The 17,479-nt window shown below is 42.6% G+C and overlaps 1 protein-coding gene across 2 annotated transcripts in view; it reads right to left on the minus strand.

The window, feature by feature from the left end:
- lamc3 (laminin, gamma 3) overlaps positions 1 to 17,216 on the minus strand; it is a 143,558-nt gene extending 126,342 nt beyond the window's left edge. For both annotated transcript variants that reach the window (XM_053853530.1, XM_053853529.1), the window contains exons 1-2: positions 16,677 to 17,216; positions 7,453 to 7,757 (exon numbers count right to left, since the gene is read on the minus strand). In XM_053853530.1, coding sequence (XP_053709505.1) covers positions 7,453 to 7,757; positions 16,677 to 17,052 — 681 coding nt within the window. In that variant the 5' untranslated portion in view covers positions 17,053 to 17,216. The remainder of the gene's footprint in view (positions 1 to 7,452; positions 7,758 to 16,676) is intronic.
- Positions 17,217 to 17,479: the final 263 nt, after the last annotated feature.

The following is a 17,479-nucleotide window of genomic DNA, read 5'->3' on the forward strand; positions in this document are numbered from 1 at the left end:
AATTCAAGACTGGCAAGAGAAACCAGTTGATGGTCTATCAACTTGTTTTGCCACTAATAAAGGTCTCGATACAAAAGAATGATTTTAAAATGGGAAGATTTCCCAGCAGTTGGGAAGGGAGCTGAGGACAAGTCCTGTGTCTGAAATTGATTTTGAGTCAGAAACACTTTAAACACCGATTTATGCTCAATGTCATGTACAGATCTGGACGGAGCATTCTGTCGGTGCTCCACGTTCATTTCAATCGGATTTCTGCGCGTTAGCATAAACGGAGCAGTGGTGGAATGGAAACCGTGAGAGCCAGTGTTGCTGCCAGTACCAGACATGCACCTCGAATAATGCATGGAGAAGACATAACAATGGCGGAAATTCTCCGTCCTCTTGTTGGGACCATCACCTCCTACAACGCTGCCTTGTGCTTTTGTCTTTTGTGCTAGAGGTTCATTATCAATACTTCGTCCATATTCTGCATATTTGTTTGGGAGTAAAGTTTTGACTGTGGGCTGCTTCCCCGTGGATATGTCGGTGAACTGTAATACCAACTTATAGAACGTATGGACGCATGTGATCAGTGATGCGGACAGGTAGAATTTCGTAGGTAAAGGCAGCATAAATGGGCCATTAGTTATGACATGAAGCAGATTCAGCCGTTCATAATCAATGTAGCTGCTCTTCTTGGAGTTGGTAAGTGTACAGAAACATGTGACACAAGCTATTTTTAATGAAAGTTTTGTTCATGCTTGTTAATATATGCGTGCCTACATGTAGGATTTCAGCATGTTTGCATGAGAGCGCCTCAGTAATGTTCCCTTTGTACCTTCAAAAGGATGATACATTTCATGCACAGTGGTCTGAAGTGGACTGGATGAGTTCAAAATACACTTTTGTCAACTATGAAAAGAAAAAAATATACTTCATAAACAAGAACGTTACGTGTTTTGGTTAACAAGGAATTCCAAAAGAGACTTGTTTGAAGAGGCAGTTGAAAAAAACATTCATAAACAGGCCAACAAAGACTTTACTTTGAAAGGACGTTCCAGAAATGTTCTAGGCAAATTGGGAAGATTGAAAATTATGGAAGCTCAGAACAGAGTGTGATTGAAACGTTTTGGCTGGACTTTCTCATTTGAACGTAACTTGTTTTAACATGATAGAAACTTGTTCAAATATTGCCAACTCAAGGCAGAATCAAATGTCGATCATCTCTCTTCAGTCGTCAGAGTTTGATTTGGAGTTTATCAAATGTTTTTTCTCGAGTTCATGACATGTTTTGATCAAATCGTGTGATATGCTGCCTCACAAGTAGCGGCGCTTGCATTAGCATATGTAGATCAAGGCACCAAACAAACAGTGGTTGATCCTCTCTCTGCACATCGGACATTTATTTAGAGTTTATGGAATGTTATTTCTCTCATTTTATGAAGGTACTAAGTTTATATGTGGGTCCAGTTTACCTCGATGTAGTCCATCTTTTTTGTTGCATTGATATATTCCTCTCTTGGTGCACTGGATTCCAAGGTGAACGACGTGTGACCTGGTGACCGCGGCCCTTAATACAGTGCAAAATCATGTGCCCCTGCATGTTGGAAATATGTTTGGACAAGTTCACAAACATATTCAAACGAGAAAGTTTCAATTACACTGGCAGTTCTGAGCTTCTGTAGAAAAATGACAGGACAAACAAGATAGTCCAAAAGAGATGTTGTACACAAGGAAAGTGAGAACATGACTTGTTGTGGAGCAGAGACAAAAATAGCTATAATGAACTTCATTAAATAATTCAATGACAAAGATAGTGAGCAAAAATTATGTTTTAAATTGTCTCAGTCAAATAGAACATTAGCAACAGCTAAACATACTAAGTCATTTAGTCTGACCTAAACTTGAGTCTGGCTTTTAATGTCATGAACATGTTTTAACGTTTCTTGTAAACCTTCAAATCTATTCACCAATCCACATTTGCTTGACAAATGGAGCCACACAGGATTAAAGCCCAAATCTCCAGCAAACAGTATTCATTTGTCTGGATCTGTAACGAAGCATCTCTTCGCCTGCAATGACTCGGAACTAAACCTGCGATTAGGGACATTGAAATCACCTCCACCCTTCCACTCAAAGTGTGTCCCTTCTCTGTTACCAACCGTGGAATACCTGTTTGTAACCTTAAATGCCTTAATCCGAAATAATCCATTCATGGAATGAAAAAAAAAACCAAACATTTTTGCTTGTCCATTGAGGCGTTCACGATGAGCTGAGGAGGGAAATAAAATGGATAAACATTCAGCGTTTTGGGAGCAGCGACCGGCTGTTGAAGGATTAATCCAGAGATAAGGGACAATTCAACAGTTCTCAAATTTGAAAACAAGGCCGCAAAATGTAGCGCTAACAGGGGCATGAGGTGCGGCAACGTACTGCTCAGAAAGCAGGAAGAACGTCGGATGAGGTCGAAAATAAAAGGCTATGAGAGAATGCACACTATTTGAAACTGCATCTAATTAAATACACTTACCAAAAGAAGTGATGGTATTCTAACATCTTTGGTGAAATTTCTGGCTCCATCAAGAGATAAGTCCCAGATTTTCATTCATGCTATTGTTGCTACCACCCAGGAACTCGTCCCCGGACTCAAATCCAATCTCGCAGTTCCGCTGGCTGCATATTCTCACATTCACTCTACCTTTTCTGTTTTCTGAATCCAGTCTCATAGCGCCTTACTTCTCTGCACTAGGTTGTCATAGACTCTGCTGGAGAGGATTTATGATCTTAATAGAATTTTGGTGGCGATTGACATGTCATAGACGCAAATGACTGATGTGTTGTCAGCGGAAACAGTTTGGCGACAATGGCCTGATGGGTATTCTCTGCTCACTCTGACAGGTGGTGTCAGAAGTGGAATGGTAACGTGCGGTGCATCAAGAATGCACTGCAGAAATGGTGACGTATTTTCCTGAACGAAGAAAGACTTGCACTGACTGGCTTTTGGAAAAGCCTGCTGTTTGGCATTGCAGTTAATGTTTCGCCAGGCTTCGAGACCAGGACTGTATACTCTGTTACAGAGTAGGTCTTGCGATGTATTGTCTGTGTGGGTATGAAACATCTTGAGAAATTCCAGACTGAGAGTCACAAAATACTGTTCTCGAATATGGAACTGACTCCAGAAACTCTACCTAAAGCACCTACATAACATCCTCAGTGGCCCATTCAAAAGTTGAGGACAAAAAATGCTCTATTTGATGAACACCTACTGAGGCAACACATTCCTCACTCCTGGAAGTCATATGTTGACTCAACCCTTCCTCACTCCCATGACATAATATACATATGTTGGGAAAGTGGACTTTTGTGACCTATACTGAGGACAAAGGCAGAATTCATTTTTTTGTTACACATAGCTGTTTCAGTGGACTAAAAGAACATTCTTCTTGTATATCAATCCAAACAGCGTGGAGCGTGCATTATGCAGGGTCGTATCCAGCAGACATGCTGAATAGGAGACATGCTGAAACTCTCTTCACTGAATTACACTGGATGTCACTCACTATTTATAAACCCTTATGTCACGAACCCTCCTCCGTCTGCTCAATTTGGTTTGGACTGCTTCCTGCTCTCTCCTTTCTCTCCGCATCTCTTCCAGGATTGGGGGTCTTTTTCCCACCACAGACACACACACACCTGAGTCTGAACCCGCAATCATCCCTGCACTACTTGAAGGGCGGGCAGATGGCAACCGGCGTCAGTTTGTCGCATGTGTTCACCCTGGTATGACCCTCCGCGTTTGTCTTGACATCTTAAATGATTCATCTCTGGACCATGGATATTTTTCCATGCACTTTGCTTTCGTGAGTCTTACCTCGCTTTTTGTTTTCCAGTGTGTCTTTGCCTGATAAACGTGGTTCCTCTTCCCCCCCCAATCCTCTGGACTTTCCTTGTTTTCCTGGATTTGTGACGCGCTCATGGAAGCTTGTTGAACTTGCCATCTTGTGTTTAGATTTTTGAATTGCCTTTGTTTCGCCTACCTTCTCTGTTAGTTTGTAGCAGAGAGTCTTTCTGTTTGTATTTTCGTATTTGGCCTCCTTCAAGATTAGAAGTCGAGTTCATTTAGTTAGTCTTGTTATTAAATTTGTTGGACTTTACCCTCTGTCTTAGTCTCCTCCCTGCTGCACTTGGGTCTCCCGGCTACAATCGTTACACCTTGTATGGCTCTCCACCTTAGTGACGCTCCCAAACGCACAGCCGTTTGAAGGCCTTTAAATAGCAATTTGACATGTTATTAAACATAGAATTAATATATCAGAGGGACAGCACATGTGGTCAGGTGTTTAGGAGACAAAGTCCGAGAGGCTAGATGGAGATGGTTTGGACATGTACAGAGGAGAGAGAGCCAGTACATTGGTAGGAAGATGTTGAGGTTGGAACTGCCAGGCAGAAGGTGGAGAGGAAGGCCAAAGAGGAGATTGATGGAGGTGGTGAAGGAGGACAGGAGGTTTGTAGGTTTGAGAGAAGAGGGAGCTGAAGAAGCAAAACACAACATCAATGTATCACACCATGGGAGTGAGAATATGGTAGTTGATGTATGGGAAGAACAAAAGTCACATTGTGACTTGGAGTCTAGTCACACGACCTTCATGACACCTAGTGTTGCATGAAAAAATACTGCGGTCGGTGTTAGGTTAGCCACTGCTCATTTCATTCTACAAATGTCAATGTGTCAAGTGCTATTTAAAGTCTCTCAAACAGCTGTGTGTTTCAGTCAAGGCAACCAGCACCGACTGTGAAGACGGATTTTTAACTAAAAATCAGTTCTTAAATACAGCTTGAAACTTGATGCAGCAGAGCGTTCAGAGTTGTATGCAGGTGAGTCGGCCCCTCTTTTGAGTGAATTTCAGAATTCCACCAAGATAATTGGATGATGTTTTATATGTGCTTTGGGCAGTGTGGTCGTCGACGATCACACAGTTGCCCCAGCAACCTGACCTCAGATCAGCGGTAGACAAGGTGCTACTGATGATTTCTCATCTCCGCTCGACACTCGCTTTGAGTGGAGTGAAACTTGCAGAAACTCATGCTCAGACTGAGAATTATTGGCTGGCTGAGGGCAGAAGCAGCAGGTTCTCTCTGCATATCTTCCACCTCTCCTCCAAATGACACCAGTCATCCGGCTGTATTTAATGATGTGCGTGAGGAAGGGCGACCTTAGCAAAGTGTCTGGTGTTGGCAACGCTACACGCTATGACAAAGGCCAGACGGAAGAACAAGGTCTTGTAACATTTTGCTCAAGGCGGAAGGTGTCAGGCACCGATGGCACCAATCTGAGGAAAATCAGCGAGTGAATACTGAGGAAGCACGTTCGCCGCTGCGTCGTGGGGAATATATTGAGCTAAAAGTAGAAAGGATGGAGAGGGTGAAGCAAGTCGTTTTTTAATACTAGAAATAAATTGGAAAACAGTTGATCTCGAGACACAATTACATTTTGAATATTAATATCTGACTCCAAGGGCTGGGAAACGGTTTACAGCTCATGCAATTTGTACAAAACCAGGCTTACAGTTTGGAACATTAAAATGCAAATAAAATGCACTCTCCACAGAACAATAATTTAAGTCATGTACTGTTTTGTTTATATTCCAGATATATATTTTTTCTTAATCTGCTGAAAAACAAGTTTCTTAAACAGAGCGATAGAGCACCCCGTGGTGGGTTTTCTCGGCTGGATATTGTTTCGTATTGTGATGTAGTTTTGACCAGGGCCGGGCAAACTATTTGACTTAAGGGCTATGTGGACATCGTGTTAGGCCTGTCGGTGAATGTCGTGTTAACTTGGTCTGCTTCCCACATCATATCGCTGTGAATCATATAAATAAGAGATGGAGGTTGCGGTAAAGGTCAAGCTATGGGATGGCGCTCATTGTGGTCAGTATAGTAATACTAATAATAACATAGTAATTGGCATATATAGGATATCAAAAGATCGTGTACTGTACTGTACTCCTCTTCTTTTGGAATGTCACACAGCAGGGGAAACGCTAAACTCCTTTGAAACACCTATGTAACAACTTGCAATGTGGAAGAGTGTCTCTATTGTCAGCACAAGTGCACTTGCAAGTCATGTAAATTCCGGACTATAGAGCACACCACAATATTAGATGCACTTAAGAAGACACCAAAAAGGAAAATAGATCTTGTTTGTACATAGGCCGCAGGTGCAGTGGTGCTGTCTGCGCCGTAGAAAGGTCAGTGGTTCACCCGGGATTTGAAATGCATGAGGAAATGCATTGAAACTAGTAGCATAGAGCGCAATTTATGAAACAAACTGGGCAATGTTCTGAACTTGAATCATGAACTCCTCACATCTTTTGACATTAAAGCGCTCAAAATGCGCTCTCTTCGCCTGCGTGTTCGAAGTTCCAACACCACAGCTGGTCTCAACTGCTTCTTCTCGTCTCCGGCCCTCCAGGAGATCGGCTCTGTTGGATGAGCTGTGAACACGGGGGTGAAAGCAACGCATTTTAAGCACTTTAAGGTCAATGAAACGCCTGTGATTTCATCGCCGCACGACGCTCTTTAGCTTGTAAAAATCCATACATTAGCTGCGGCGTCGTAATACCCGCTGGGTTCAGACTGTGACAAAAATGTAGCGGCTTATACTTCAATAAATACGGTAGTTGCTCTTTAACACCTAGAGAGTGTAAAAGTGTTGCACATGAAAAATAATCATGAACCAATTTTCAAGTAGAGGAGATGCTGGCTTTATATCCCTTGATTCATAAAAATAGGACGTTGACCCAGTTTTTAATTTTTTCTTGATTTAAACACGATTTGACCATCCTTCATTTGGACATGTTCATACTACCAAATATCCTGGGATTATTCCCCCGCAAAGAGGCTGCTTGACTGCCTCCCCACTCTCTCCTTCCTTATGCTTTGTCTCACAAAGAACTTTCTTTGCTCAAACTCTTCTTGTGTTGCTTGTACAGCTCAGCTGGAAACGAAAATGATTAATCATGTTAGAGGATGTGAGTATTTCTCTGAGGATTAAAAAGGAATAATGCACTTGATAGGTTTGTATTTTCGTCGCTGCATGACATGGTTGTTCTTCTCTAAATAGTTTCAGAAAATATTTTTGAAAACATTCTTTTGATCTTCTCAGTGGTTGTTTTTTCTTCACTCGCTTTTTTTGGGGCAAAAAATCATAACTGAACGTGTTGGGCTGGTGACACTTTGGTTGGAGGGTCCTTATCAGAATTACATGGTGGTTTTGCTGTTTTGAATAGAGAGCGCCATCTAGTGTGCTCGAAAATGAGAACACATTCATGAAACGTCATCGACAACCACGTGGTGAAATCTGAATCTGAATCTTACCTGTCCTTTGTTAACATTTTTTTAAAAAGCATGTATAACCAGAGTTTCAATTGTAACAATAAATAAACGTAGTACGAGATGACCATGTCTCACCTGTAGTGCCACGCTCTGGTCAAAGTTGTACGCGCTGGGCCTCCCCTCCAGAGTGGAAAAAGCCACGTTCCCTCCCGTGAGTGGAGACATATCGCTGAACTCGGCGGTACACAGAGCCGTCTTCTCGTCCTCTCCTGGACGGATGTAGCCATTTTCAACCTTCCTGTAGGTCTCAGCGCAAGAGGCACTGTAGAACTGGTAAGGCAACCAAGGCCCGTCCACTTGTGTGCGCTTGTAGATGGCGAAGCTCTCGGGACGACTGGAGTAGAATTTCAATCGTACGTAGGTAATCTCAAAGGCCTTCCCTGTGGAGAAACGTGAACGATGAGCCCTGGATAGAACCATTGAAGGAATTACAGCTCGATTCACTGTCGGTTTGTTATGCAAGATACTAATACTGTGGGGTGATGGTTCCCTGGAGCGGCGTGTGGGGAGGGAAACTGACATAATTACATTGTAGAGGGAGGGAAAACAATTGTGGAAAGGTTTCATTTCCTTCGATAGAAAAATGTAGTGAATCCCTGCAGGGGAGAAATAATGCGAAGGATTATTTTCTCATCAACAGTGAAACATGGGTCAGAAGCCTGTTTTGAAAACCCGAACACAACGATGGAGGGTTTCCTTATCGCCATGTTCCAGAGTAACTGAATATAAGAACATGGATTTTTGAAATGCTTCAAGCTGTTTCATGTTAAATATTTACTTTTTCTTTACTTTTTTTTATTTATATTTGTTATTGGTTTTAAATGGTGTGAGGCCAAATTGACATTTATACATATTAGATTGATGTAAAATAACTTGAAGTAAGATTTTGATTCAGTAACATTCAAAGTGTCTGGTACATGGAGATGAAAATACAAAGAGGTGATCATTTATTTTAAGATGTCATCGATTCAAGATGGACTGTTTTTTAAATAAAATGCAAGAGTCACGAGAACACAAAAATATCTTAACATGAAAAAGTTCACAATAATAATCATAATAATGGGTAAAGTCATTAAATGATCAAATAATTGACATTTTTTTTGTTATTTATTAGATCATTGATTGCCAGACTGTATGCGCTTTCGGCCCTTTGTGGACCGAGTTGCCCAGCTCAGGTCCAGTGAGAAAGTGATATTCTGAATATGTATTGCCAGTTTCACAGGGTTCTCCTGCGTGCAGACAGTTAAATGAACAGATGGATGGATCAGAAATGCAAATGTGCTGATGTTGTTCCAGATGGGACAAACATGTTTTCCAAGTCTTCATAGATTTGTATTCTCCAGAAATTCAGTTAAAAAAAAAAAGAAAAGAAAATGGGCTTTGGAGAATGAACTCTGCATCTTTAGCACCTGACTGAGACGAGTGGACATGACTGGACTTCCAGTTGAGGATTTGAGAGAACTTATAACTGATATGCCTTTTTAAAGTTGTCTTGAGTGGAATGTAATGCTTTTGTTTTCATTGCCCGTGAAATTATGTAGAAACATTTTGGGAATGCTTTGAAAGAGTCTATTATTATTCTATTTATTATTATTAGTATATTATTATTATTATTCTATCTATCTATTGAAGTAAATAAATAAATGAATGAACGAAACACTAGAAGAACAAAGTAGTCAAAGATGGCCGGGTCGACTCACAAAGTTCAAAGGACATCCCCCCTTCTTTAGGCTGACTAGGATTAATCTGTGGTGGGCTTGAACTACACTTGAACTACTGCACTTGAGGCTGATCAAAAGCAAGGATTAGTCAAGTGGAGCTGCAGAATGATGAAGCAGGAAGTGAAACAACTAGTGATGGGTTGCTAAAGTTTCATGACACTGTGTCCTGGAACATTGTTCTCAGAGGCCAACAAATGGCACTGTCTGCTGTAAAATGTTTGGACTTGAATTCAATGAAACCTCATGTCATTGCTAAACCATGAGCACCACCTAGTGGCCTGTGGAAAATAGGACACTGTTTCATCAACCCAGCAATACTGTTTCATGGTGCTTCATCTACCTGTGACTTAGTGTGGACAAAAAATTTCAGTGCAGGCCAATATCACAGTACAGGAAGTGGAAAGGCAGAAGACATCATGTTTTGCCTTTTTACCTCTTTATTTATGACTATTCTTTGAGGTATTTTAATCACATTTTAACTTCAAACTAGAGCGGGAGGGAAGGAATGTGAGTTTGGGTGCAGTGACATCTGTCATGAGGACCCTGTCGTATATGGTTCTGTTGTGGTGAGGAGTGAGCTGAGCAAAGAGACAAAGCTCGATATACATTCCAACCTTCCTCACATGCGGTCAGTTGGGAGTGTTTCTAAGCACGGTGTCTAGGGGTGAGGACCCTCTACATCAGGGGTGTCAAAGTGATCCACAAAGGGCCCACAGATGGCCAACCAATCTGGTGTCAGCTGAAACAAGTTGTGACAGACTCAACTGATGACTGTCTTCAGGCACTGGAGTGGTGAAAGGGTTGGAACAAAAAAAACCTGCGACCCTTTGAGGACCTGTTTCAGACTCCTGCTCTACATCAAGTGTCTTCAATTAGATCCCCACAGGTCTGTGCTGGTGTAGAGGAGACAGAGGGAATAAATACGGTAAAGGGAGTCTATGCCTTACTTCAGTTGCTGCCCCCTCGACCTGAGATAAGATAAGTGTAAGAGAAACAGATTTATTTCAATTTAAACAATAAACATAGCAAGATGCAAGACTATGAATGAACAATTTCAGCAACTATATGCAGCAGCATTGATGTCTCAACTACCCGTAAATGAACTAAACTCAAATCATAGCCAATATTCACAGCGATAGAAACGTATAAAACATTTATGGTTATTCAGCAAGTCAGGATGAATATTAAGAGCATGGATGCCTGTTGAGTACAGAATGCTAAATCTGGCCATAATGACGCCACAAAATAGATAGATATGGTAATGCCAGCTGTGCGACAGACCAGAGACGTGCAGGATCTCACCCGCCTCTCGCCCAGCGAAGCAGGGTGGGCTCCAGATCCCTCAAAGCTATGAAGTGGAGCAAGAAAATATGAGATCTTTTTGTCTTCTGGCCAACATTTGCGCCGACTATGACAATTCTGAGGGCGAATGAACTGACATCAGAATTCACACCGACACCCGAGTGCGCCGCAGCAACCAGAAACTGGCTATCTATCGGCCTCTGGGGGGTTTTCTTCTCCATCATTAGACACCAAGTCTCCGTCGGCTCATCGAAGGGCGCCGTCCACTGCTGCAGCTTTAATGACATCTGTTGCTTTGCTCTTCCACGCCAGAACAAGGCATCCATGTCTCTCTTTGTCAGCCTAATAGTGTCTTTCCTTAAAGGTCATTTAACTGTCATTTGCTCTCCACGTGAGGACACTGTTTGAATGGAAGACGAGGTGATGTGCTTGTTGCGCCAGAACTGCAATGATTGCGTACTCTTAATGTTTAATGATGGATAAGAGCTACACACTGTTTTGCTTTTTGCAGCAGTTCTGCAAATGAAAACCAAATGTAAGGTGGTATCCCTGTTTACCAGGGAAACAGGTGCCTGAATTGCTGGTAACCCAAATCAAATTGCACAATAGGAAAATAACAGGTGCTTGTGTGTGCTCTTTTAGATGTGGAAATAGACAGATGGTCCCAGTTTATCACCATATTAGAATCTCTATAAAGGGAGCACCTCTATGAGGGTGGAGGATGGAGGAGGACTGCCATGGGAGGTGGCCAGAAGCGGTGTCTGGACGTGAGGGTGCCTTATATTGGGTGGTGGAGTGGAGGGCCGCGTCTATACTGTGTCTAAACTGATGTGGACGAGTAGTTCAGCTCATGGAATAAGGTATCAAAAGCAGGGTGTCTCCCTGCACATACCTCATTTCATGATACCGTATTTTCTGGACTATAAGCTGCTACTTTTTTCTCATGGTCGGAACCCTGCGGCTTATATAATGTTGCGGATAATATATGGATTTTACTAGGGATGGTGTCGTTTTAAGACGGAATCGACCGAATCTGCTGCTGTTTTGTGTGTGTCAGATGCAGCGTTCTGTGGCCACCTGAATCTGAAACCTTTGCAAACGTCCAGCATGGAACGTTTGCAAAAGTTTTACAGGTCAATAAAACGCCCGACATCACGGGCGTTTTATTGACCTGTAAAGCGCTCAAATTGCGCTGTTTTCGCCCACGTGTCCGCAGCTCTGCCAACAGAGACGATCTACTGGAGAGTGAAAACAGCACATTTTGAACACTTAACTGTAAATGAGATGTGAGGAGTTCATGATTCAAGTTCAGTACATTGCTGAGATTTTTTTCATGAGTCAGTCTGGGTGCTGGACCCTGTTTTCAAAATTAGAACTGGAAGCATTTTCTTTGGCGCAGACAGCGCCACTGCACCCTTGGCTAATGGATTGGTGCGGCTTATGTACGAAAAAGATCTATTTTCCGTCTTAAATTCTGTGGTGCGGCTAATATTCCGGTACGCTCTATAGTCCGGAAAATACGGTACTTGAAAACACTGAGCTCAGTCAAGCCAGTAAAACTCACTTCCATGATTGAAGATTTTGTAGCGTCATTGTTCTCACATAGAACAAAATGTTTTTCGAAAGCGCCACAGTGTAGCTCTCTCCCCCATTTACCAACAGAAGCTGCAACAGTTAGCGTCGCGAAGCAAAGTTTCTCCACTCTGTCACATGAGAATCCTCAATTGCGCTGTACCTTGCAGACTGAGAGCGGATCCCCCATCGTGAATGAATTGGGTCAGTCCAACGTCTGCTTGCTTTCCGTCCCATCGCTTTCAATGTCAGTCCAGACTCTTTCTTTTCTTACGTTGTCATTGTAATGTTGGGGGGCGACGCTCGACCTCCATAATGAATGTCTCGTCATACATGTTGTCGACTTGTCAAGAGAAAAAGCCCAGTCATCAGTCATGCCCGCCTGTTTTGACGTGGTGTTTATCGCTGTCTTTCACCGTAAAAACATTGGGGGTCTGTCTAGATGTCCTCACTGTGGTCCGCCGCGGGTGTGTGCCGCCGTTTTTTAACAGTGAATACCAGAGAGCGCAATAAGGCAGCTACTTATTTTGTTGTACCTGACCAGAATGAAGCGCCGAACTTTACATTGTGTTTGGGTCTGGTTACGACCATTGATGATGATGTTGTTGCTTGTCATGTTTCACAAGAGAAGTCAAGAGGGTTTTGACACACACCCACATTGCCCTCCACTCTCTTCAAAATGAAAGCAGATTATTTTCTGCTCAAGCAAAGGCCTGAAACCTAACAGACAGACAACCGCTGACGATCACCAAACATCCTTGGCAACAGAAATAAGAGTCTGAATGGAATGAAACTTGGACCATCTCTGGCTGCCATGTGTTTTGTTTGACCACCTAAAGACCCTCCCTCACGCCTTGATTTACTTTTGAAACACATTGAAACTCAAATAAAACCAGCTTCAGGTTTCGGGATCACACACACATGCCATTTCTTCGGTCTTGTATGTCGCCACCACACACACCATACAGCTAGCAAGTGCCGGACAGTTTGGTATTCCAGACTGGAAATCCCAATTTCATCCCATTACATCTTCTCCCTCCAGGAGTCGGACAGGAAAGGTCGCCCAAATTCAGTAGCTTGTTGCCTTCACTGTGAGTGCTATACTTTTTAGTGCCATGAATTATTGTGAGACGCCTGAAATTCCATCTTCAGCTTGACATTTGAAGAAGGTCACTCTCCTTTGGCTTGTGTGGCCATGAAATGTATTTATTTATTTATTTAATTTCGTTTAATTTATCAGTCACACTCCAGTGCGAAGACGCCAGGGAATATAGGCAAAGACCTTGTGCCACTTCTACTGGGTTAAAAAGCTTCCCACCCACTGAGGTCATAAATACTTCTTGAGGACAAAACTCAGAGGTGCAGGTTTGTACCACGCAACCTTTTCCTGAGTCACTCATGTCAACGCAGCTCCGCAGCTAAACGTTCCCGAGCTGCTGCAGACTCAATATTTACAATCTGTTTACTCCAAAGTGGTGCGATCAGCAAACGCTCGGATGAGATTTATCTACAAGTTTCGCTGTGTCTCCAAGTTTGGAAATGAAATAGAATAGATTAGTCCCTTGAAGAAAGTCACACAGCAGACAATCCGAGCGTGTGCTTGCTGCCAACAGTGGCAGACTTTCATTGTTGCTCCACATCAGAGACAGGATGTTGGAATTAGAACCAGCTGCCGACATCGATGTCTGTGTTTTGCAACCAAAGAATTTGTGGGAAAAACCTGACCCCAAATGCTCAGATCTCAACCACCCAGCATTTTCAGGATTGCCACCCCTGTTTTCCTCCGCGCTTTGTTTTGTTTACTCCCCCCTGAAGGAGCCCCCTCCCCCTCCCCCGTCCCCTCCTTGGCTTCCACTGTGACCTGGCTGCAATATGTGTCCCTGCTGCATCCTGCTGCTGTGTTTATCATCCTGTATTACTTTTGGAGACAGAATATTTGGCTTGGAGAGGCAAAAGAAAACAGAAATGTTCAAGTCGCCCCCCCACCAGCATCCCAGATGGATTTCATAGCTTTCATCTTCACGCCACAAACGGTCTAGATGGATGCATAAAATCACAGCTGCTTCCCTGTGTGCTATGGTCAGGCCCATTCAAAATTCTGTCAAGCAAAAGATAAATGTTTGATTCACCTGGACACGCATTCTCAGTCATACCATATGTATCATATTACATGGACCTGATTTTGCATTGTTCTTTACCCATGCTTTCACTCAGTTTGTTGAATCCTTGTGCAATGTCTTTGACCCTTGTGTCAGTTTTTGATTCAAAATGTTTCGTCTGTCAGCAGATCTGTACGATAATGATCCATAATCTTCAGTGTTTCGAGCTTCTTAATCTGTTATATCAGATGTTTCATTCATCTTGAGCGCAAGGCTGATGATCATAAGTGAATCCTGACAAAGGCGCACAGCAACACGATGCAAACACATTTTGTTTTGGACAGCTATTTCCTAAGTGATCACCCTGAAAGGTTCCACTCAGGATGTGGTTGTTTTTGCATCAGACATCTGTCTGTCTGCACGCAAACTAAGTAATGGACAAATCTTCCATATTTATTCTGAAAAAAATGTTGCTATTTGGACAACAGCTGGTTTAACTTTGGTGGAGTTCTGGATTACCATCTACTGACTTTCTTCCTCAAAACTACTGCCTCCTACTGTCCACCTGAGCTCATGAATCAATTATATTTTTAATATAATGGTAATTATTTTATTTATCTGGGTCCATAATTCACCCTGTATTCTGTCTATCTTTGTCTGTCCCTGTATCTGCCCATCCATCTCTCATAGTCTTTCAATAGAGCTGAGCCAGAAGCTCTGTATTTCCTTCAAGACATCAGTCTGGGTCATCAGTGACATCATATCTCATGCCTGACTTCTCTGATCCAGAGGGAAACGTGCATTGCAAAGTTCCAACTCCAGCACATCATCATCATCATCGGAAACTTTCTCTGAAATGAAGGGTGAATTAGCATAATTTCATTTAAGCCTACAGAAATGCTGACTAAGTCCCCAGCGAAGCAATTGTGTCTCTCGCAGACTTTTTTCTATTAATGGAATTTCTCTGCTGAAAAAAATTAAATATATCTGTCTAATTCCCACGTCAGACTTTCGTTCATCCTCCGTTTTTGTTAATAAAGATTAAACATGCCGCAACGTTGAGCATTGAGCTGGAGGTTATCGGTTCTCACCCGGGAGTGAAACAATTCCATGTTTAATTAAAACTATTTTCAACAGTCATGAGCATTTTTTTAATGCAATAAAAGCTTCACTGACAGGCAGAGCACTGCAATCCTCATACCTTCGGACCATTTTAAGTTTTCAGACAGGAGTGAGAGCGAGCATGAGACAGATAAGATCCTCGGGGTAGAATTCAAACCTAAATGTATCTGGGACAAGATTAGAAATGAGGATATCGGAGGGACAGCTTGTGAAGTTTGGAGGCAAAGTTGGGGAGGACCGATGGAAGTGAAGGACGGTGAGAGGAAGAAGGCAGTCATCATGACATGGAGAGCACAGGTGCGGCTGTGGGAAAGGATGTATCCGCGTATAAAGGAGAGTGAAAGACAAATAGTCTTGGAGCTGCTCTGATTCATTTCCTGCTTCAATACTTGAGGCTAAATCACTGCACACGTGATTCCCAAACTGGAGTTCATACCGCTCTCACACTCATCCCCTGTGCTGTGCATTTACAAATATTTGGGCTGGCTGGGCCACCGAGTCCGTTTTAACAAGCACTGCTACAGCTGAAATGACGAAAGCTAGTTTTGAAAACGACCATCTGGTTTGAGTTAAAGAGCTGCCCGTCACCTGCTGGACAGAGGAAGATTCCCTGTTGTTTCTGTGAAACTTGCTCCATTATGATTCGCTGATCCACTTCTGCTAAAATCTGGAGCCACTGATCGTATTATTCCACTAACCTTACACAACAGATGAGTCAGTTTCTCAAATCCAGACGACGGTCGGATCAGTGTACTTTGATGTCACGACACCTAAAACGTGCAGAAGCCCTCTTCCTTTTCTAGACCAGTCAGTGACCTCAACATTTGCACCTCAAGTAGCTAGCTGCACCTCAACATCTGGAATAAATTGGCCTTGTTTTTTTCATGGCTCTTTTAATGTCGTAGGATTAACAATTAACTCCTTGCACTTTGGACTCACGTTGGGCCAAGAATGTTGGAGATAAAAGAGAGAAGGACAACTATTGAAGTTCATAATGAATGAGTGAAGTCATTGCTGGAGGATTAGCCAGAAAGATTAAGGCCATCCCTTATTTGAGATGAAAAAGGAATTTTTCATCATTTTAAGGCTCTTTTAAATAAAAGTAAAGATAATTTTCCATTAAAAACAATTCTTGTTTTTCCATGAAATACATTCACATAAAAAAATCCATCCACAGTTTACATCATGTTTCCATTAATAACTAACAGATGTGTAAATGTCATACAGTACAACATGAAATAAAGTTAAGTTAAACTTCTAATACTGTCTTTAACACTTTTGTTGTCCCTCAGGAAGTTCATCACACATGACTATTTGCCGCTTAACCATCTAGATTACTATTTTAACTTTGTTTTTCTTCTTTCATTTACGATATTAGGCCATAGAAGATGCAGAAGAACGTAGAAAATAAGATCGGAAATGAGGAACAACACCACGACCTGGATCAGTCAGTGGAACTAAGAATGGGTGGCTGTGCTCTTACCAAGGTGCAGGGTGAGGTTAACCGAATTGGGGTGCTGGATGCCGTAGAACATGGACTGGCTCTGCCACCACGTGGGCTCCTCGTAAACGTGAAAGTCCGTCAGCAGGCTTGCATTGTGACTCAGGTCGGGGGTTGAGGAGTCGCAGCGGTGGCACGATCGCGTCGACCCTGTCTGCATGCAGTAGTCCTCCGGAGGGGAGCCGCACACATTGGACACCACCACCGTCCGGTTAAAGGCGATGTTCTCAAACTTTGGCATGCAGCGGCTGGGAGATCCCTGCTCGCTGTAGCAGGAGTCCATCGCAGCCCAGACGACAAGGTGACATTGCAGGATTAGAAGAAGTGCCAGAAGAGAAGAGGCTGCTCCTGCATCCATTTTTTGGCGTGGCGATAATCACATTTACACTTCAAAAGGAAAGCTTGATGTGAAGAGATATATATATATATATATATATATATATATATATATAAATATATATACTTGAAGATCCTACAAAGGCATTATCCAGAAGTACAGAGAGCCGCTGCAATGTGACGGGCTCTCTGTCCCAACTCTGTTAACTCCTCACATGTGTTGAAAGTTTGTGCATCTGGGTGAAACATGAGACAGAGAGGAGGGTGGTGGGGTGGCTGTGGTGGGAACTAACAACAGCACTTCTCCATCTGCTGGTCAATAGAACCAGCGCAGGACACATCTGAGACTTCAGTCAGCTAACGGTACATTTACTTATTAGTCTCTTTGTAGTAGCTTTTGATCTCTATACAGTAGTTAGTAAGCTTATGTTGAGTAACAGGCGAATAAT

The sequence above is a fragment of the Synchiropus splendidus genome, chromosome 1 (assembly GCF_027744825.2).
Source record: "Synchiropus splendidus isolate RoL2022-P1 chromosome 1, RoL_Sspl_1.0, whole genome shotgun sequence".
NCBI lineage: Eukaryota > Metazoa > Chordata > Actinopteri > Syngnathiformes > Callionymidae > Synchiropus > Synchiropus splendidus.